We start from the raw sequence: 24203 nt of genomic DNA on the forward strand, positions 1-24203 counted from the left end.
GAGCGGTTTCCACAGAATGGACTGGCAGACAGGGGCTCATATTGTTAGCCAATAAACAGATTGTAATAATACTTAGAAAGTGTATTTTTGTGCAAACGTATATTTTATTAGATGGAACAATGCCTGTTGACATAAACAAACTAGAAGTACGATAAATTAGAATGTCAGTGATGTTTGTTGCAGGAGTCTAGTGTGAGACATTTACAAGATATCGTGTTTTGAAAACTTCCCAAAGTGACATTTGTTTGTGACATTCAACCTGTGTATTTGCTAGGTACAACATTGTTATGTTTTTTAGTGTGCCTGTGTGCTCCTTGAGTGCACTGTGGCTTGCTAGACAGTTAGTGTGTGATAGTCCAAGTAGTAGGTCAGAAAAAGCTGACATGCTCATAGTGTATGGAAGGAGTAGGAAAAATGCAGTTTGTTTTTGTTTGGTGTATGTGGCAAGATATCCCAATAGACATCAACAATCTCTCTTCAACTATTTACATGAAGGTGGAAGTGCAAAACTTAGACAATGTAACAGAAACAAACAGTGACTACACAAGAGGGGAAAATAAATGTTCTTGCTGCTGCTGCAGCTGGTATGCACATTAGCTCCCGCACAATTGCATGAGGAAGTGGCATGAAGCAGGTGTCCTAGGCATTCTCCATCAAAACAGGTTCCATCCATAACACACCTCTCTCCATCACGAGCTGCACGAAAACAAACTATCAGAACCATGTTATCTTATGTACATGGACATTGAGACAGGATACTCTAGATGTGACATGTACCTTGTTTAGTGATGAAGTCACATTTAACAACCATGGGGGCCAGGTAAACTGCAAAAATATGCACTATTGGTCTGTTGACAATCCCCATTAGTTATTTCAGGCAGAATGGCAGCATCCATGAAGTGTTAATGTGTGGTGTGGGAGAGTGAACCATCAGAACACAGGCCCATTTTTCATAGACAGAACACTGTACAAGCACAAGTACTGAAGCCTCCTAACAGACCATCCTCCACAGATGCTAGAAGACATTCCTCTGGAAACCACGAAGAACATGTGGTACCAAAATGATGGCTGTCCAGCCCATACTGCAAGAAGAACTACAGCATGCCTAATGAACTGTTTCCAAATTGTTGGATTTGATGCAGTGGACTTTTACCTTGCCCAGTCTATTCTGTAGATTTGACGCCTGTACACTTTTTTCTGTGGGGAAAGGTGAAAGACGTTATCTACAAGAACACATGACTTATTCCCAATTACATGCAACAGCATATTACTGCAACCTGCTCGGATATCTCCGCTGAAATGCCAGCATGTGCGCAGCTGTTATTCCATATCAGAATGGAAGTATGTATTTCCACTGCTGGTGGTCATTTTGAACATAACCTGTGGTGGTCAACTGTCTCATTACTGGTCAGAATCCACATAACTAGTGTATGCACTTGTGCTGTTCTTTAGGTATTGTACAAGTGTCAGTGTGGGAAATTTTCAATATATGATACCTCAAAAATGACTCGCACTAGACTCCTGTAACAAACACCACTGACCTCCTAATTTACCCTACTTTGCATTTGTTAATGTCAATAGGCATTGTTCCATTTAAAAAATTATGTTTTCACAAAAAATACAACTTCTAAGTATTATTACAATCTGTTGATTGACTAACAATACAACCCCAGACTACCAATACATTCTGTGAAAACCTCACATCAATAGCACTTTCCATTTCCACAGTATTTGCAGCACAAGTTTTAGGTGATTCACGAACAACACTAATGCACACTGGTGGCCATTCTACCTATCACAGAGAATCACAACTCTAATCATTTTCAGACCCGCTGCTGGTGTGTTTGTGTATAAAATTACATTGACATTCAGCCATGTCTTCTATGTGCTTCACTTTTCTTGTTAGGCAGTGTAACAGCCACGTCATATGATGATTGGTTTTGATCAGTTTCACTAATCAAACTTAAGCACACTTGTATCTCAGCTTTGCATGTAATGAGCTGTGCAAGTACGATACGAGACAGCTGTGTCTGCGATGTTTGTGCCCAATCAGGCTTGGGAAGATGTTCATAAATATTTATGACTGAAACTCAAGTTGATCCAAGTCAACATGTTGATTAAATTTAACTGCAATTGCCTGCTGCACAGCATTATTCCAAAGTACGCAACAAAAGACGTGGTGAACAAATCCTACATTGCACAGTGCATCACATGCAAAGCTCAGACCTGTAGATGCTCACATCTGATGTGTGAAACTAGTCAAAATAAATGAAACAATATACAATCTATGGCTGTGTTCTGTACATTAAAAGTGAATGTGTTGTGCATAATTCCAACCAAAGAACATACTTCTGAAATGATTGGTTACTGTTACAGAACTCTAACATACACTACATAGTAGTAATACAAAACTCTGATAAAAACAAGAGGAAAAAAGTATTCATATCAGACTATTAACAAAGGATTTCCAGTATGTGTTCAGGCAATATTTTTTATATAGAACAGTCCTGACCACGTAAAAACACATTAATTCATAAGTTGTGAGCATTTTCAACCTGATATCGATCATCTTCAGATCATGCTCCAATGATAAAATGTGGAGACAATGGCATGTAGCAGGAACTGTGGATACTACCCACTGGTGTCTACTGTACTGTCAAAACCAGTCACCACTCATGAATAAAAGTGTTTTTATGTGATCAAAACTATTCTGTTTAATATTTCATTACTGATCATTGTGATCACTGCCATGCCCAAAACATTTACAAAGATATAACTTTGTGAAAGAAAAAAGAAACATAAAGCTGTCAAGAAGTAAACAAGCAGTGTTGTCAGACCTTGAGATGATAGTTTGAAGTTTGTGGTATTTGTGGTTACAGTGACGATATTTCTTATAAGTTTGTAGAGATAGAAAAATTTTATTATTGTTTCATAAACTGAGCTTTAGCACTGGAGCTGAGTGTACCACATGGTACACTATGGGATGTGGTAGCCAATTAGACAAAAATAATGACGCAGTATGCTAGAAAAATTCAACCACCGATTTACTTAACTCTTTATTATGAAGTAATAAGTAAAAACAATAATGATTGACAATAAGAATCTATGGGAGACACCTAAGATTAAATTGTTAATTTTATTGTATATCACAAATGTAGTAAATCAGTTCTTTTGTGAACCAATCTGAATCTATAGTACTATCCAAGATTAACTGAAGACTTCCCAGAAAGTATGACAGACTTATTCTTTAGCAGCACATCAAAAAGCGCAGTCGATGGTACAACATTTCCTTGTCACATAACAGGATAATTAGATCTTTCTAAAGCTTCCAATATGGTTGGTTATGAAATTCTTTTAGATAAGCTGGAAGCAATGGGGATGAACAGAAAGGAAAATAAGTGGGTTCAATCACTTTTGCAAAGTAGATCAGGGATTGTGGAGCTCACATCAGTTCATACTAGCCACAAAATCAAATTAATACCTGATGCAAGGAAGGTCAAAATAGGTGCACCCCAGGGCAGTGTGTTAGGCCACCTTCAATTCCTCATTTATATAAATGGCATACACACCTCAGAAGCTGCAGCCAAGATCATGCTGTTTGCAGATGACATTAGTGTAATAGGAAGTGATGTGAAAGAATCTATGCCCACTACAACTGAACAAGTTCTCAAGTCCTTGCATTCATGGTTCACTGCCAGTAGGTTGACCCTTAATGTGAGAAAAACGAACTATGAACAATTTGAGAAGATGAATCAAAACCAAAGATCTCCATCTGGTACTTAGCCGAACTGTGTTAGAAAGGGTACGATGCACAGAACTGGTAAGTATGTTGAACAAGACTACAAGTGGAAAGATCATGCAACTAAACTCTCCCAGGACTCAGTTCTGCATGCTTTGCTCTGTGAATTATTTCTAACGTTTGCTCCTCAGATGGTGCTAGAATGGATTATTATGGTTACTTCCAGTCCCTTGTAGCTTATGGAATAGTTGGGTTAAAATTAATAGTCGATTACATGAAATTTTTACATTACATCTGAACCTTGCCACACAGCTCTGCGAGGTCTCACTGCAAGCCCCTATTTAAAAAGCTTTGTTTGCTCACTGTACATTCCTTGTGTGTTGATGACAAGAGCTAATCTTGGTGACCTGTAAACAAACTCCGATTACCACAGTGCTAATACTTGCAACTGTCGGTCGATCCATATAGAACATGTTAGAACAACATGTACTCAAACACACTTTGGTGTCATTCTTGATAATGAACTGCCAACATACATAAAGGGAATGGAGTCAGAAATGGTTTTTCGAGCAGGGTTAAAATCATTTCCTGTTGATAAATGTTTTTACAATGTAAATAAATGCTTTAAGTTACAGGATTAGTATGCACTTGCTTATTGTTGAGTTCTTCTGATTCTCTTAACTAATGTACATTCTACACTGTGTTTGTCTTTGTAGAGAATGTTTCTGCTGTTGGTTTTCTGTTTCCTCTCTTTCAGATGCAGTGTAATACAACTCCAGCATAATTCAACTAATGAACACATCACAATAGCAATTCCTAGAAACTGCAATAATGTTGAGATTAAATTTTTCCACTGTTCTGGGATACTGATTATCTCCTTTTCAGGCATTGTTCATTGGCAATAATGACAGAACCAGGAATGTATGTATATACAGAGTCCTTGAAAAAGTGTGCCACTTTTGAAACATCAAATTTTGAGCTTTGTATTTTCAAAACACGTTAACAAATTAAATGAACATGTTCATCACAACTTCCCATTTCAAGTATGGAAAATGATGTCTAGCATATGTCCTCCTCTACTGCACTCACACATAAGAAGTTCGTCCATGAAATTCTCTTTGAACTACTTGCAAGACTCTTCTTGTATTACACCACCAAATTTTCTCCTTTAACTCACAGATATTTTGGGATTTATGGACCGTACACTAACAATTTAAGACAAACCCAAAGAAATAATCGTAAGAGGTTAAGTGCCATGACCTTGGTGACTATTGTTGGTCACCATTACATGAGATGAGGCAATCCAAAAAACGCTCGTGGAATAACTCAATTGTTTCATCATGAGAGTGACAGTTGGCATCATCCTGCTGGAACCATAACTTGGACATCTATTACAATGAGATGAAGCCATAAAAAATCTCTTACCATGACCTGGTATCTGTTTCTATTAACTGTCACAGCTTGTCCTCACTCACCTTAAAATAAAAAAAGGGCCATTGATGCCAACCACCCAAAAGCCACAACAAACTGTCACTCACCGTGGATGCATTTCCCTCTCTTGAACCAGGCAAGGATTTTCTGACAGCTACAAGCAACAGTTCTGTTTATTCACAGACCCATTTAAGTGGAATGTGATATGTCATTAAAGATGAAGATCCTCACAAAATTGCTGTTTTCTTAGAAACCAGTCAAAAAAATGTTGCCTTTTCTCATATCTAACTTCTTTCAGTTGCTGTGTTAACTGTGTTCTGTAAGGGCGGTAATGGAGATCATGCCAGAGAATCTGGCACACTGATATGCTGAACTCTTGGGAACAGCAAAGAACCAACTACACTGCACCAAAAAACACCTTAACACAAACCACCACAATGTTTTGCACAGATAGGCCAAAACTAGTGTGCCCAGAACTCTTAATGTTCACTGTTAACCTGTTTTATTGAACATTAAATAAGTCTGTGAACTGTTGATTTATTGGTGCTTCATTGCACCCTAGAATTGCAAAAAGACGTCTCGCAGTTGCTGCATAACTTTTTCCTTTCTGATAAAATGTTTTATTATTATCACACACTGCAGAATAGTAAACTGCTCCATGGTTATACAGACAATGAAGCAATGTGAGAAAGTCAGATTGAAGCAATAATCAAAATGCTTATCCAAACTGAAATGATACGCAATCAACAACTAAAAATATATTATGTGATTCTGAACTGGTGCATTTTTTGAAGGTCCCTATAAACACATATTTAATAAGCACGAAAATCAAATGACAATTACAGAAAGTGTTCTCCATTACCTACAACTATCGTCTTCCAAAACATACAGGGTGAACATTAACAAAACTGACAAACTACAGGGACAATCCCCGACTAGAAATGGAGGAAAAAAGGTCGTATGAACATGTGTCCGGAAATGCATCGTTGCCATAGATGGGGCTGAGAAATAAATTTTCTTCTGACATTGTGCCTTGTGTTCTTGTGTGTTACAGGCTGTGTGATTGATTTAGCGTACTGGTTCACATCGGAAACAAGTAAAGATGGTGTTTGTGTACAGCCAAGCAGATGGAAACAGTTGAGAGGCACCACTGCTATACAAAAATAAGTACCCTCAAAGGCACCAACCACATCACACAATATTTATTTTAGTTACTTCTGGGTGTTTGTGTAATTGCGAGTTCTTTCAGACAGATGAATGTGCAGGGAGGCAGTGGACTGTGCGTTCACCAGATCTAGAGGACCGAGTTCTATAGGTAGTTTGCCGGTTTGATGTGGTTGGTGCCTTGAGGATACTTCATTTTGCTACAGCTGTGCTGCCTCCAGACAGTCAAGAGACTGGTTTAATGTAGCTCTTCATGCTAGTCTATCATCTATCTTCACCTCTGCATAACTAAGGCAACCTACATCCATTTGAACCTGTTTATTGTATTCAAGCCTTGAGCTTACTCTACAATTTTTACCCCTCATACACCTATCCTTAAACAAACATACTACATGATCAAAAGAATCTGGACACCCTTACATAACATGGAACTGAATATTACATTTAGTGAGATGCAGAAATACCAATATAAAAGAAGGCAAAAAGTATGGTGTTGTAAGCAGTGAAGCAGTAACAACAGAATGAATCACGAGGAGAGCTTAGTGATTTTGAATGTGAACTAGTCGCTGAATGTTACCTGAGTAATAAATACATCAGAGACATCATAACCCTTTTAAAGTTACCCAAGTCAACTGTTGGTGTTGTGACTATGAAGTCTGAAGGAACAACCACAGGGTACTTACTTTGTTATTTCCATGGTGCCTCTCTACCATTTCCACCTACTTGGCCACACACAAACACCATCTCTGCTTGTTCCCGACATAAATACTGGGCCATTCTGCTGGTTACAGTATGTTGTGTCAATCACAAAAGAACACATGGCATATAGTCAGAGGAACTTTCATCAGCGCCATCTACCATGCCAATGATGAATTTCCGGGCACACGTTCATAGGACACTTTTTCTTCCATTTCCAGTCAGGAATTCGTCCCTGCAGTTTGTTGGTTTTCTTATTGTTCATCCTGTGTTGGAAGAACTGACAATTTGCCACTTTTACAATGCACAAATATAGTCTAATAGCTTCCACTTGGCTCTTCATGCTACCTAAAAAATGTGCTCTCTATGATCTTACAAGCTATGCAAACAAAGAAAATGAGAAAACTTGTTTCTATAACATACATTATAGCTTTTTCAAAATGTGAATATTATAGAAAATTCGTGCAGCACATGTGAAGCCAATTAATCCAACAGCAGTAATTCTGGACAGAGTAAAACCAACCTGTTCACATCAACAGGAGTAATGCGGTGAGTAGCTGTGCAATTCTGCATCTCAGCGGCACTGCAACCACGAGGGGTACACCATTTCAAAGTCACAGTTTCATACTCTGCACCTTCTCGCTGTGTACGTATCATTGCTGAGTCTGCTGCATTACCTAAAAGCAATTATTGCAGACCTTAAAAAATCTAGAGATCTGTACTGCAGTAAAAGATGGCACATTATAATATGTATAATGAAAGTCAACTAATGACAAGAAGTACAGATGTTTCATCTTCAACCATAGAGTGAATTGACTGCTAATAAAGATAAACTTTTACCTGTGGAGGATTAAAATTGTGTAAAATATGTAAAACTGTTTTTTTGTCATGAACCAACCAGAATAGCTGAGCACATTAGCATGCCACTTCTATGAGTTGGGGAGACTTCTATGGATCAAATTCAGGTCACAGATTAATGGAGAGGACTGGCGAACTGGCCAGCCTTGACATAATTTTTAGGTGGACACCAGGCTGGTACCCATGACCAGCCTAAAATACATGCTACAAAAATACTTAAGAAACTGTCCAACACTCGAACAAGAGATCTATTTTAGATGCAGACAGATGGGGTAAACAAATTCCATTCCTGGAGAAGTGGTGGCATCAGGAAGGGCATCTTCCGTCAACTGTCACAAACATTGCCAAAACCCATATAACAATGCTGACCTTGTAGACATACATGAACAGTCAAGGAAGAAGAAGAGAAGGAGGAGGAGAAGCTGTTGCTGTTGTTGTTGTTGTTGGTGGTGGTGGTGGTGGTCTTCAGTCGGAAGACTGGTTTAATGTAGTTCCTCAGGCTAGTCTATCACCTATCTTCACCTCTTCATAACTACTGCAACCTACATCCACTTGAACCTGTTTATGGTATTTAAACCTTGGTCTTTCTCTACAATTTCTACCCCTCATGCACCTATCCTTAAGCAAACAGACTACGCTACATGGTCAAAAGTATCTGGACATCCTTACATAATGTTGACTTGAGTATTACATGCAGTGAGATGTGGAGCTGCCAATATAAAAGAAGGCAAGAAGAATTTTGTTATAAGAAATGAAGCAGTAACAGAATGACTTGTCAGGAGAGCTTAGTGAATTTGAATGTGAACTAGGCTTTGCACGTTATCTGCGTAATAAAAACATCAGAGACATTACAATCCTTTTAAAGCTGCCCAAGTCAACTGCCGGTGATGTCATTGGGAAGTCTGAAGGAACAACCACAAATAAACCAAGATCAGGCAGACCCAATGTACTGCTGAACAGGGTCCATCCCACACTGCAGAGAGAGGCTGCAAACAGTTGCATGAAGTCAGCTGAAAGAATCACTTGTGAATCCCAAAGTGCTAACATCAGTCCAACTAGCACAGCAATTGTGTATAGGACATTAAAAAGAATGCGGTATAATGTCCAAGTAACTCCTCGAAAGTCACACTTTTCTGAAGTCAGTACTAAAAGATAAAGCAGAATGCAGTGCCAAGGCTAGCCTAACTTTCTGTGACACACATACTTTACTCCTTCCTTATATCTGCTCACGCTACAACACAATAACCCAACCTTGCAGATAAAGGTACTACTAACTAGTAAGTCAGATAAACAAATGGCCAATGGGATAGTAAAGAGCAACATAGGCCTCTCAACAACGCATACCTTAAATGAACTTGGTGCAACAGTTTATAAAACAAACTACCGACAAACATGAAAAAATGGTTCAAATGGCTCTGAGCATTAAGTGACACTTGAAGTGGCGTACAGAGCAATGCCACTGCACAGTCAATGACTGGAAACGAGTGACTTGGAGTGATGAATTATGCTACACCCTGTAGCAGTCTGATGGAAGCATTTGGGTTTGGCAAATGCCTGGAGAACGTTACCTGCCATCATGTGTAGGGTCAATAGTGAAGTGTGAAGTAGGTGGTGTTAAGGTATGGGAGTGTTTTTCGAGGTTAACGTGTGGTCCTCTTGATGCACTTATAAAATCATTACTTGTGGAAGGATATGAACAAATTTTACAGTATTGTGTTCTGCACACAGTAGAGGAACAGTTAAGACATGATGTTTGATGTATCAGCATTACAATGCATCCTGTCATAAAACAGACTCTGTAAGGCAATGGCTTGTGGACAAGAGCATTCCTGAAATGGACTGGTCTGCTCAGCGCCCTAACCTGAAGACAAAGACACACCATTGGGATAAGTTAGATCGTCAACCACAGCAGCTGTAGCGGTTATAAAACTAAGTACTGACAAAGTTATTTGTGCACTGTTATACAGTTATTAAATTTAATAGTTTTCAGCAGTGTTTCATGCAGTTTTTGTGGCGAAAAAACAATTTAATAAACTTTTGGAAATGTTCACTCACTGTGTTTTTTAGAGTTTTCTGTGCGTCGAAATCGTTTTGTAAATTTCGTGCTTTAGTTTTCAGCTGACAATTCTTATTATTTCTAGTGAAATATTTCAGTTAAATTTTCATTCAGTGTTTTAACTTCGTTGAGTATTCCAGTGGCTGCTTGTATTTTTGGTTTTAGCTAATAATTTTGTGAAATTTTGTTGGTATTGGTATTAGTTGTGGTACGGTAGTTTTGAGAGACAAAATAGTGAAGGTAGCAGAGAGTCAAGTAGATAAAAAGACAAAGGCTAATAGAAATCCTTGGGTAACAGAAGAGACTGAATTTAGTTGATGAAAGGAGAAAATATAAAAATGCAGTAAATGAAGCAGGCAAAAAGGAATACAAACATCTCAAAAATGAGATCGACAGGAAGTGCAAAATGGCTAAGCAGGGATGGCTAGAGGACAAATGTAAGGATGTAGAAGCATAATCACTAGGAGTAAGATAGATACTGCCAAAATTAAAGAGACCTTTGGAGAAAAGAGAACACTTGCATGAATATCAAGAGCTCAGATGGAAACCCGGTTCTAAGCAAAGAAGGGAAAGCAGAAATGTGGAAGGAGTATATAGAGGGTCTATACAAGGCCAACATTCTTGAAGACAATATTATAGAAATGGAAGAGAATGTAGATGAAGATGAGATAGGAGATACGATACTGCGTGAAGAGTTTGACAGAGCACTGAAAGACGTAACTCGAAACAAAGGCCCCGGGAGTAGACAACATTCCATTAGAACTACTGACAGCCTTGGGAGAGCCAGGCGAAATGCCCTCAGACTTCAAGAAGAATATAATAATTCCAATCCCAAAGAAAGCAGGTGTTGACAGATGTGAAAATTATCGAACTATTAGTTTAATAAGCCACGGCTGCAAAATACTAAAACGAATTCTTTACAGACAAATGGAAAAATTGGTAGAAGCCGACCTCGGGGAAGATCAGTTTGGATTCCGTAGAAATGCTGGAACACGTGAGGCAATACTGACCCTACGACTTACCTTAGAAGATAGATTAAGGAAAGGCAAACCTACGTTTCTAGCATTTGTAGACTTACAGAAAGCTTTTGACGATATTGACTGGAAAACTCTCTTTCAAATGCTGAAGGTGGCAGGGGTAAAATAGAGGGAGCAAAAGGCTATTTACAAATTGTACAGAAACCAGATGGCAGTTATAAGGGTCCAGGGGCATGAAAGGGAAGCAGTGGTTGGGAAGGAAGTGAGGCAGGGTCGTAGCCTATCCCCGATGTTATCCAATCTGTATATTGAACAAGCAGTAAAGGAAACAAAAGAAAAACTCGGAGTTGGAATTAAAATTCATGGGGAAGAAATAAAAACTTTGAGGTTGGCCGATGACATTGTAATTCTGTCAGAGACAGCAAAAGAACTGGAAGAGCAGTTGAATGGAATGGACAGTGTCTTGAAAGGAGGATATAAGATGAACATCAACAAAAGCAAAACGAGGGTAATGGAATGTGGTCAAATTAAATCAGGTGATGCTGCGGGAATTAGATTAGGAAATGAGATGCTTAAAGTAGTATATGAGTTTTGCTATTTGGGTAGCAATATAACTGATGATGGTCAAAGTAGAGAGGATATAAAATGTAGACTGGCAATGGCAAGGAAATTGTTTCTGAAGAAGACAAATTTGTTAACATCGAGTATAGATTTAAGTGTGAGGAAGTCGTTTGTGAAAGTATTTGTATGGAGTGTAGCCATGTATGGAAGTGGAATGTGGATGATAAATAGTTTAGACAAGAAGAGAATAGAAGCTTTCGAAATGTGGTGCTACAGAAGAATGCTCAAGATTAGATGGGTAGATCACATAACTAATGAGGAGGTATTGAATAGAATTGGAGAGAAGAGAAATTTGTGGCACAACTTGACTAGAAGAAGGATTCGGTTGGTAGGACATGTTCTGAGGCATCAAGGGATCACCAATTTAGTATTGGAGGGCAGCGTGGAGGGTAAAAATCGTAGGGGGAGACCAAGAGATGAATACACTAAGCAGATTCAGAAGGATGTAGGTTGCAGTAGGTACTGGGAGATGAAGAAGCTTGCGCAGGATAGAGTAACATGGAGAGCTGCATCAAACCAGTCTCTGGACTGAAGACCACAACAACAACAGTATTAGTAATACAAGTGGTTGCTTTCTTAGTAAAGAGTGAATTTTGAGACTACTATTGTTAGTTCTATAAATAGTTCTACTGGTGCAAATGAATATAGGTAATGTAGACGCATAGTTCTTTCCAGTAACTGCAAAATTTTACCATGAGTGAGAAGTGTGGGCTATGTCATACGTTTGCAAGTAGTGGCTTACAGTGTGGGATTTGTTCAAAGTATTTTCATTGGGGAAATGCCGTGGGGAAGTCAGTGGGAATTCTAGTGAGATCCTCTCCTGGGAATGGATAATCTGTAATAGAAATAAGTTGATAGAGGAGCAGGAGTGTAAGATCTGTGCCCTTCACATGTAGTTATAACATGCAAAGGAGGAACTAGATGGGTTGAGGAGTTTGAAGGGTGCTGGGGAATGGGAACTGGCAGTTGGCAAGAAGGCAGCTAGGAGGAGGAGGAGGTATTCAGATAGTTAAGCTTTCCGCATATGCAATAGATTTGACCAACTGTCAGAGTTGTGTGGAGGGGAGCCTCTTGTAGCTGTAGGTGTATGGAATATGCAGCAGTCCTCAGCAGTTAGGAGGCCTAGGTCAGATGAAAAGTCTATCAGAAAGAAGAAGGTTCTGCTGGTAGGTAGTTCACGCGGTAGAGGTGTGGGTCAGCAGTTGCAGGAAGTGTTGGGGAGTGAGTACGTCACCAGTATTGTGAAGCTTAGTGTAGGGTTGGCTTAGGTGACTGACAGTATAGGGGAGTTATGTAGAAATTTTACGAAGGAGGATCAGGTAGTGATAGTGGGTGGAGCAGGGGACAGTCTTCATAGGGATGGGGAATATGATGTAGCTGGTGACCTGGTATAAAGATAACTACTCAAACTGGTGGCAATAATGTGCATTTCGTGCAACTGTTTCAGCATCATGATTGGCCTCATCTTAATGCAGCTGTTGGGCATGTTAACAGGGGGTGGAGAAGGCACTGATGGCTGAGGACATCGGTCACATTTCAGTGATGCCAGCTTAGTCTATCAGTAGATCGGGTTTCACTAGGCATGTCCTCCACCTCAATAGGCTTGGGAAGGGGAGACTGGAAAAGCTTATAGGTGACAGTGTAGTGGGTGGTTGTGGGATCACTCCTGGGAAAATTCCTGTTGTAGTTCGCTTTAGAGCTGCACCTTTTCTAGATTGAAGTCAGATGATAGGTAGACCTGCTTCAAGGAAGTCCCTCTAACTAAGGGCTCACCTTCAGAGGACATCATATTTCCAAGAATAGAAGGAATTAGTATATTTCATCAAATATAAGAGGCATTAGAGATAAAATTAATGAAATGCTTATAAATGTTGACTCTGAAATTATTGGTATATCGGAGCACCACTTAAATAATTTGACAATTCAGAGGCTTCCTTTACCAGGATACAGATTAGCTGGCTGTTTTTCAAGGAGTTCTTTGTGGAGTGGGGGAGTGGCCACGTATGTAAAGAGCAGAATTCCATTTGAGTCCATAGACGAATCTCGGCACTGCATTGAACAGGTACTTAAATGTTGTGCAGGGGCAGTGTATTTAGTGAAATTAAACTTCTAATTGTTGTTGTTGTTTACAGGTCACCTAACTCTGACTTCCAAGAATTTATGCTCACACTAGAGAGGGTTCTTCGTTCACTTTATAGGAAGTACCAAAAATTACTTACATCTGGAGACTTCAATATTAATTTTATATGTGATTGTGTAAGGAAAAGTATGTTGGAAGATCTCCTAAATTCATATGATCTGATGCAGACTGTTTTTTTCCAACCATGGAACAAGGGAACAGTAGCACAGCCAAAGACAATATTTTCATCCATTCTGCATTACTAGATGAGCATTCTGTTAGTAAAAGGGTGAATGACCTTTCAGGCCATGATGCACAAATTTTAACACTAAACGCTTTTGTACTCAAACAAATGTCACATATAATTACAAACTATGTAGGAAAGTTAATTAAACAGCAACAGAGAGTTTTTTAAACCTCATCAAGAAACAAGAGTGGCAGGATGTTTATAGTGCCATAACATAGATGACAAATACAATGCTTTCCTTAACACATTTCTCATGCTCTTTGAGAGTTACTTTCCATTAGAATGTTCTAAACAGGGAACTCGTAGTAAAAGGCAGCCCAGGTGGCTGGCTAGTGGAATAAGGATATCCAGTAGAACAAAGCGGGAATTATATCAAACTGTTAGAAGCAGTCACAATCAAGCTACAGTACCCCATTACAGACAGTACTGTAAGGTGCTTAAAACCGTTATTAGGAAGGTAAAGAGTATGTGGTATGCAAATAGAATAGCTAATTCACAGGATAAAATTAAAACCATATGGTCAGTTGTGAAGGAAGTGTCTGCTCAGTAGCACAAGGTCAACGATATAAAGTCAGTTCGCAGTAAAAATGTTTCTGTTGCTGATAAATCAGATATATGTACAATATTTAACAATCATTTTCTGAGCATTGTTGGTGGATTAAATAAAAATTTAGTTTCTACAGGGAATCTTACAACTATCTTGGCAAATGTCTTTCCGAGATTGATGTCTGAAACACTCTTCTGTTAGATACAGACAATGGGGAGATTGAGTCAATAATTAAATCACTGAAGGACTCTCATGGATATGATGGAGTGCCTATGAGAATATTAAAGTACTGTGCTCCACATGTTAGCCCTTTATTTAACCATATTTGTAATTTTTCCTTTAGGAATGGCAGTTTCCTAAACAATTAAAGTACTCAGTAGTAAAGTCGCTTTATAAAAAAGGAGAAATGGATAATGAAGACAATTTTAGACCTATTTCTATGCCATCAGTGTTTGCTAAAGTCACTGAAAAGGCTGCGTATGTAAGGATCACTGATTATTTTATATCACACGATTTGGTATCAAATGTACAGTTCAGCTTTAGAAGTTGTTTAACAACTGAAAATGCTATATTCTGTTTCCTCTTTGAGGTACTGGATGGGTTATCAAAGGTTTCGAAGGATAGGCATTTTTTTTTTTTTTTTTTTATTTAACTAAAAATGGGTCAAATGGCTCTGAGCACTATGGGACTTAACATCTGTGGTCATCAGTCCCCTAGAACTTAGAACTACTTAAACCTAACTAACCTAAGGACATCACACACATCCACGCCCGAGGCAGGATTCAAACCTGCGACCGTAGCAGTCGCGCGGTTCCGGACTGAGCGCCTAGAACCGCTAGACCACTGCGGCCAGCTTTATTTAACTAAGGCATTTTATTGTGTTGATCACAAAATAGTGCTCCAGAAGTTGGACCATTACGGAATACGGGGATTAGCTCACAATTGGTTCATCTATTGCTTCAGCAAAAGGTCATTATTCACAGTGTTGTGAATGGCTGTGCTGTGGGGCCTGAGTGGGGTACAGTCAAGTGGGGAGGGGGGGGGGGGGGGGGGGGGGTGCCCGGGGATCAGTGTTGGGGCCACTCCTGTTCCTTATTTATGTAAATGATATGCACTCTAGTATTACGGGTAACTCAAAAATATTTCTGTTTGCTGATAACACCAGCTTGGTGGTAAAGGATGTTGTGTGCAACACTGGCTCAGTTTCAAACAGTGCAGTTCATGACCTAACTTCATGGCCTGTAGAAAATAAACTAACGTTAAATCATAGTAAGACTCAGTTTTTGCAGTTTCTATCACACAATTCAACAAAACCTGATGTTATTATTTCACAGGATGGACATATGATTAGTGAAACTGAATAGTTCAAATTTCTTGGTGTTCAGATAGATAGTAAACTGTCGTGGAAAGTCCATGTTCAGGATCTTGTTCAAAGACTTAATCCTGCCACTTTTACTATTCAAACGGTATCTGAAGTGAGTGATCATTCAACACGAAAATGAGTCTTCTTAGCTTATTTTCATTTGCTTATGTCGTACAGTATTATATTTTGGGGTAACTCTTCCCATTGTAAAAAGGATATTTTTGGTACAGAAACAGGCAGTTCGTGCAGTAAGTGGTGTAAGTTCATGAACCTCTTGTCGACGCCTGTTCAGGAGTCTGGGTATTTTGACATTGGCCTCTCAATATATAAATTCCTTACTGTAATTTGTTCTAACAACATTAGCTTATTCCCAAGAATAAGCAGCTTTCACTCAGTTAGTACACAGCAGAAATCAAACCTGCACTTGGATTAGACTTCTTTAACACTTGTGCAGAAAGGTGTGCAGTTTACTGCTGCATCCATTTTCAATAAGCTACCACTAGAATTCAAACATCTTAGCAGTAATCCACACACTTTCAAATCGAAACTGAAGAGTTTCCCTCATGGGTCACTCCTCCTATTCTATCAAGGAGTTCCTTGAAAAATTAAGCTGATTCTTGTTGTATTGTTGATTGCGTTTACTGAAACTTATGGCTTAACTTTTTTTGGGTCCATAAACATTTTATTTTTATCTATTATTACTTTTATGTCATAATTTCATGTACTGACACGTTCCGTGACCTTGGAGATTTGTTCCTCAATTTGGTCCCTACGGTAGTTGACGTGTAAATAAATAAATAAATAAATAAAAAAGCATCAAAAATCACTGCCTTCTCTGGTTTTGGGTCCTGAGGAATAATGGGCTGCCATTCCTCCACAGACATCCAGACACCTCACTGAAAGTGTTCCCATCAGAGTTCAAGTCGTCATAATGGCAAGGGGTGGACATGCCCCAATTAATGTCCACTAATAGGTGTCTAGATACTATTGGTCAGATAGCTTCCAGATAGCTTCCTTGACTCTCCAGGAAGTGTTCCAGTGCAATGATCTGATGTTTTCCCATTGTATTTCTAATCTGAAGAATTCTTTGGTATCCACCAGGTCATGTGGTAATTACTCCTTGATATTTCGGCAAACAGATTCACTGCCATCTTCAGGTGGGCCCTGATGACTGCTGCCCTGCTCCTGTCTCTTCATTAGTCGTCCATTCCATGCACACAATTTTCAGTCTTCTTCTGAAGCACTACATTGTAAAAGCTTCTATTCTCTTCATCATTTATTGTCCATGTTTCATTTCTATACAATGCTACACTCCAGATAATAATTCGAGAAGATACTTCATAACATTTAAATTTACATTAAATACGCTATTGCCAGCCTAAATTTTATATTCTCTCTACTTCAGTCATAGAGTTCTTTTGCTGCCCCAAAAACAAAACTTATCTAGTACTATTAGTGTAGTTTCCTAACTAATACCTTCGCATTATGTGACTTATTTTTACTACATTCTCTTACCCTCTCATTTGACTTTTGTTGATGTTCATCTTAGAACTTCCTTTTTCAAACACTATAAATTCCATTCAACAGATCTTTCAAGTCATTTGCCATCTCGGGCAGAATTACAATGTCACTGCCAAACCTGAAAGTTTTTGTTTCTCCTCCACAAACTTTAACACCCTTTTGAAATTTCTCTTTGATTTCCTCTAGTGCTTGTCCAGTGTACAGACTGAACAACAGAGGAATAGGCTGCAATCCTAATCACTCATTTCCTTGCTAATGCTTCCCTTTCACATCCTTGAATTCTTTATAATTGCAATTTGGTTTCTCTACAAGTTTCTGCTGCTTGTACTTATCCCTACTAAGCTCAGACTTCCATAAAATATATTCAAGTCAACACCATCAAAAGCTTTCTCTAAATCTGTGAATGGTATAAATGTAGGTTTGTCTTTCTTCAGTTTATCTTCTAAGATAAGACATTGTAACAGTATTGTCATGCATCTTCAAACATTCTCCTGAACTCAAACTGATCTTTCTCAAATTCAACTACTGCCAGTTTTTTCCATTCTTTTGTAAATAATTTGTTTTAGTATTTTACAACCATAACACACTAATGGTTCAGTAATACGCACACCTGTTAGTATCTGCCTCCTTAAGAATTGTGATTATTATATTTCTTGAAGTCTGAGATTGTTTTGCTTGTGTCATGTATCTTCCACAGTGGGTGGAATAGTTTTGTCAAGGTCAGTTCTCCAAATAATTTCAATAATTCTGAGGGGGATCTTTGGCAAGATGGCGGCCAAATGGCAAGCACGATTTTAGTGCTTTCTGGATTGAATATTTGATCATATTTTTGTTCCTTTTCTATGTGTTTCACATTTTGAATGTTTTTACAACATTTTGTGGCTATTTTACCTGTGTAATGAATTTCTGTTAGTCATTATCTAGGTCTGACTTTTGTTTAAATACCGAAATGCTCAAAATTAATTGTGCACATCTTGCACAAATTTTATAAATACCTTTGCTGTAAATAGCTGCACTAGTATCTTTTTTTCTTGTCACAAGAGTGAAGATTTAGCATCTGGGTATTGTTTTTAGGAAATACCTCAAGTTGTTTTGAATTTCTGTTAAGTATACAACTGCTCAATGTTTTATTTACATATGCATGTCTGCCACTTCTGAATTCACACTCGTAGCAAACAAACCAAATTACAGGATGTTACACTCTTTTATAGATAAATAAATGTGATACATCTCAGAATATTCTTCCTGTTTTACATAGTTAGGTTTTTTTGTCCAACAAGTGGAAATTGAGGGAGTTGCCATAGGTTACTAAGTAGTGGAATGCACTGTTGGAGCTGTAACAAATAGTTTCACTTGGGAGGTTGGGGGAGGGGGGGGGGCAGTGTGTGGAGAACTATGTGGAGGTCACTGAGGCTCTCTTTTTTTTGAACTGCAAAATATGCAGCAGAAACAGGTTAAGAGAAGAGCAAGAAAGGAAGAACTGCGGCCTTCAAGTAAATTTGTATGAAGCTAGAGGAGAGATAGTGAAGATGAAGGAAGGTAATGGTGTTTGTGGCAGTTGGAAACCAGCAATTGGTAGGAAGGTTACCACGAGGCAGATGCAGTCTGACAGCTTTTTTGTGGCAACCAGCAATAGGTTCCACATACCAGAGTCTGGGGGAAAGGAGGCTCAAGATGGTGTAGGTGTAGGAAATGTGCAGCAGACTCAGACCATGAGTAGGAAGGATATGAATAAAACTAATGTTAGGAAGAAGAGAGTACTGCTTCTACGTAACATACTTGTAGACTCTCAATTGGAGGAGAAGTTAAAGGAAAAGTATTGCGTCACCAGCATTTCCAGGCCAAGTGCTGAGCTGAACCAGGTGATTGAGGGTTTAGTGCTTTTGTGGGAGGATTTCATGAAAGATAATAACATAGTGATAGTGAATGGGGCATGGAATAGCTTGGTCGAGGCACAAGAGCAGGTCCAGTGGCATAATCAGCCACATCTTGGCAGTGCTGTACGGTGGGCCAATGCTGAGTTGCAAATGGTACACACGAATGCTGACCGAATGCCCATTGCAGTGGTGCTGATACGGACTATCGGAGCAAAAGAGATGCTGGTGGAGTTAATTAGTGAGTGTGTAGTTGGTGGGCATGGGCAACACCTGCTCAAATACCTCATCACAGATAGGGAGATTAGGCCTTTTTTTAGCATAAATCATGACAACAGGCTTCCCTCACTTAAAAGTGTTTCAACCAGTCTACAAATTTCTTCAGTGTGAACATGAAAGAGAGAATGCACCAAACAGGAGTGCACAAACACCACAGAAATTTGCTCAGTACCTATTCTTCAGCAAAATGTGCAGTCAGTTCAATAAATTACACCAGCTTGAAGTTGAATTACAGTTTTTAAAGAGCATGGTGGTAAGCATTACAGAACACTGGTGTAGAGAAAATGAAATACACCACTTAGTGCTATTGTCATCTGAATGTGCAAGTTGCTACTGTAGAACTACTTTAAAGGGTGAGGGATCATGAATTTATATCAGAGGTGACACACATTTTAAAGCTGAAGAAGATATGGCCACAGTTAGTGCAAATAAACATTCTGAATTGGCAACAATTGAACTAAAAAAACTAGATATCCATAAGAAGTTAATCATTCTTTGCACATATCACTCATCTAGTGGTAACGTGGACACTTCGTTCAACAGAGTAACCAAGTCCTGGAAAGTCTCTCAGCCCCTAAAAATATGATGATAAGTAGAGACAAGGCCATTAACACTGGAGTTGAGAATGAAATTAGTAATAACTTCCTACACATTTTGAACACTTCTGGAATGACACAAATTGTAAATGCTACTACTAAGGTATCAGAAAGTTCAGCATCAGTCTTAAACAGTACACTGACAAATATGAATAGGGAGAAGTTTGAAGTATTTGTAAAAAATTTCAGCTTCACTGATCACTACTGTCAGATAATAAAGTTAAAGGCAAGCCTGGTAAAACCTACAAAACCACAAAACTGAAAGCCTATAAAGGATCTTCTCAGAATGTAAAATCAATTATGAATATGCTGACCTCATAAAAGAACACAAGATGACACAGAACACCTACATGTGGTGTTATCAAGAGAATTCAGAAGCACACAGAAGTCTGAGGTGGAGTTAATGAAAATCCGCCTTAAACATAATCATTTGCCTTTACATAACATCTTCTATGAGTCTTCATTTGAGTTACACTCTAACATCTGTATTTCTATAACCAATGAAAACTGGACACATATTATATCTCCTCCTAAAATGTTTACAGTTCTTCCTGAGACACCCTGTATATACACACACTTATTACCTGTAGTGAACTATATTTCATAACAAGCACAGATTAGTGTGATAAGCAAGATTTATTGTATGTAGACTCTATCACCTTTTAAAATAGATGTGTGAGCAGCAGAAGAGTGAAATATTTCAACATCATAGTTAGCTGATGAGCTAGCATTTTGTTCTTCTTTCATTGGTATACCAGTTACTGTAGTGGAGGCCAAATCATAATGGCTCAAAATTAAATGGGTAAGTTTTGACGCAATCTGGCCACCAGCTTTCACAGAATGGACCTCAGAAGTCAGTATTGCTGACAGCTGAAACACATGCAGTACACATACATGAGTAGAAATCAAAGAGTTTACTGATGAATTATACACAAAAGGAACATTACGCTATAGATTTCTACCAAAACAGAATTAATGGTGTACCTGAAACCCCTTGAAAACATAATTCTGATTATGCAGACATGCTGTGAACAATAAAACCACATTACACTTACAGTCAGTGCCAACAGCAGCAATTTATACATGTCACTATTTACAACCTTCTGGTTTTAGTGTTACAATTAACATAATTAAATACAAAATTCTAAAATTATATATCTGAGATGGTAAAATCATGTTACAATCTAGATAAATAAAAATGTAAATGTATGTTTGTACAAAACTGTAAATCTCCGAATATCCAATCTTCGCAGATTGCTTTGAAATTTTGACACAATACTGCATTTGAATACGTGAGTGTGGACCCCCCACCCCCACTCTTCCACCAGCGCACACACACACACACACACACACACACACACACACACACACACACACACACACACACACACCCCTATTGCAGTGCCATAGGGCAGGCACATGCCTGCGCACACCGACCCCCCCCCCCCCCCATCCTCTTCCTCTCTCTCTATCTCTCTCTCTCTCACACACACACACCTATTGCAATGCCATAGGGCAAGCACATGCCTGCACACACTGACCCCCCCCCCCCTTTCCTCCCTCTCCCCCCCTCACTCACTCACTCTCTCTCTCTCTCTCTCTCTCTCTCTCTCTCTCTCTCACTCACACACACACACACACACACACACACACACACACACACACACACAACACTGTACAGGTCGGTTTCTGTTAAAACCAACTGAGAGAAAGAAAATGCTCAGTTGAAAAAATGTGTGGTAATGTTTCCTTTGCCACAGGCAGCTTTAACTACCATAGTAGAGCTTTTAAACTGTTGGAAAAATTATTTCTGTGAATATATTCTTCCTCATTGAATATATTCACAACAATGGGCTGTTTTGTCTTCTCCCTCACAGACAGTTCACACAGAAAACAGGGAAGCTGTGTTTCTGACTTACCAGTTTATGATTAGACTACTGACACAGAATATGAATTTGCAAATAACTATAAATAAGGCCCATAGTCAGGGGAGGGAGGGGGGGGGAGGAGAGAAAAGGACAGGTGGTGGGAGGAAATGGACATAAAAAGTAGAAAGGAGGAGATGGCTAGAGAGGGGGGCAGGAGGAGATGGAGAGAGGAGGGAGAGGGAGAGGGGGAGAGAGAGGGGGGGCAGAGGGAGAGAGGGGGAGGGGTGGGGAGGGGGGAGGACAAGTGAGAGAGAGGGAGGGGAGGAGGGAGAGAGGTGGGAGGAGAACATCAACAGAAGGAGGTAGATAGACGTGATGGACAACGAAAGGGGGAGAAGGAGATTAGGATGTATATACAGTTTCCATACACGTTAGAAATGTGTGCATTTTCTATTCTTTCTTTTCTATTTAACTAGACTGAGCCACAGCAATGCATGGCTGGGTACAGCTAGTTCATTATAATACAGAAAGTGCTGTGAATTATGAGCAACCAAAATGTGAATATTTTCTTCCAGCACAAAATAAGGAATTAATTTATAGCAAGCTAATGGTAGATGAATCGTGTCAGGTTTAGCATTATGAATTCTTACACATTTAATATACCGGTATTGACACATTTAATATCTCAATATGTTTCAAAGCAGAACATACACTCCTGGAAATTGAAATAAGAACACCGTGAATTCATTGTCCCAGGAAGGGGAAACTTTATTGACACATTCCTGGGGTCAGATACATCACATGATCACACTGACAGAACCACAGGCACACAGACACAGGCAACAGAGCATGCACAATGTCGGCACTAGTACAGTGTATATCCACCTTTCGCAGCAATGCAGGCTGCTATTCTCCCATGGAGACGATTGTAGAGATGCTGGATGTAGTCCTGTGGAACGGCTTGCCATGCCATTTCCACCTGGCGCCTCAGTTGGACCAGCGTTCGTGCTGGACGTGCAGACCGCGTGAGACGACGCTTCATCCAGTCCCAAACATGCTCAATGGGGGACAGATCCGGAGATCTTGCTGGCCAGGGTAGTTGACTTACACCTTCTAGAGCACGTTGGGTGGCACGGGATACATGCGGACGTGCATTGTCCTGTTGGAACAGCAAGTTCCCTTGCCGGTCTAGGAATGGTAGAACGATGGGTTCGATGACGGTTTGGATGTACCGTGCACTATTCAGTGTCCCCTCGACGATCACCAGTGGTGTACGGCCAGTGTAGGGGATCGCTCCCCACACCATGATGCCGGGTGTTGGCCCTGTGTGCCTCGGTCGTATGCAGTCCTGATTGTGGCGCTCACCTGCACGGCGCCAAACACGCATACGACCATCATTGGCACCAAGGCAGAAGCGACTCTCATCGCTGAAGACGACACGTCTCCATTCGTCCCTCCATTCACGCCTGTCGCGACACCACTGGAGGCGGGCTGCACGATGTTGGGGCGTGAGCAGAAGACGGCCTAACGGTGTGCGGGACCGTAGCCCAGCTTCATGGTGACGGTTGCGAATGGTCCTCGCCGATACCCCAGGAGCAACAGTGTCCCTAATTTGCTGGGAAGTGGCGGTGCGGTCCCCTACGGCACTGCGTAGGATCCTACGGTCTTGGCGTGCATCCGTGCGTCGCTGCGGTCCGGTCCCAGGTCGACGGGCACGTGCACCTTCCGCCGACCACTGGCGACAACATCGATGTACTGTGGAGACCTCACGCCCCACGTGTTGAGCAATTCGGCGGTACGTCCACCCGGCCTCCCGCATGCCCACTATACGCCCTCGCTCAAAGTCCGTCAACTGCACATACGGTTCACGTCCACGCTGTCGCGGCATGCTACCAGTGTTAAAGACTGCGATGGAGCTCCGTATGCCACGGCAAACTGGCTGACACTGACGGCGGCGGTGCACAAATGCTGCGCAGCTAGCGCCATTCGACGGCCAACACCGCGGTTCCTGGTGTGTCCGCTGTGCCGTGCGTGTGATCATTGCTTGTACAGCCCTCTCGCAGTGTCCGGAGCAAGTATGGTGGGTCTGACACACCGGTGTCAATGTGTTCTTTTTTCCATTTCCAGGAGTGTATCTTCACTTAGAACTACTTTATCACTTTTCATACTACAAGTTTATGATATGCAGTTTTAAATTTAAGAATAAGAATATCTAAAATGAAGTACCTGAAGCTTCTTCACAATAAT

General features: G+C 40.0%; 1 protein-coding gene across 3 annotated transcripts in view; it reads right to left on the minus strand.

Annotated features, from left to right (window-relative positions):
- Positions 1-24203, minus strand: part of LOC124776251 (integrator complex subunit 13) — a 311412-nt gene that overhangs the window by 223362 nt on the left and 63847 nt on the right. For all 3 annotated transcript variants that reach the window (XM_047251124.1, XM_047251121.1, XM_047251122.1), the window contains exons 6-7: positions 20748-20958; positions 7554-7707 (exon numbers count right to left, since the gene is read on the minus strand). In XM_047251124.1, coding sequence (XP_047107080.1) covers positions 7554-7707; positions 20748-20958 — 365 coding nt within the window. The remainder of the gene's footprint in view (positions 1-7553; positions 7708-20747; positions 20959-24203) is intronic.

The sequence above is a fragment of the Schistocerca piceifrons genome, chromosome 2 (assembly GCF_021461385.2).
Source record: "Schistocerca piceifrons isolate TAMUIC-IGC-003096 chromosome 2, iqSchPice1.1, whole genome shotgun sequence".
Lineage (NCBI taxonomy): Eukaryota > Metazoa > Arthropoda > Insecta > Orthoptera > Acrididae > Schistocerca > Schistocerca piceifrons.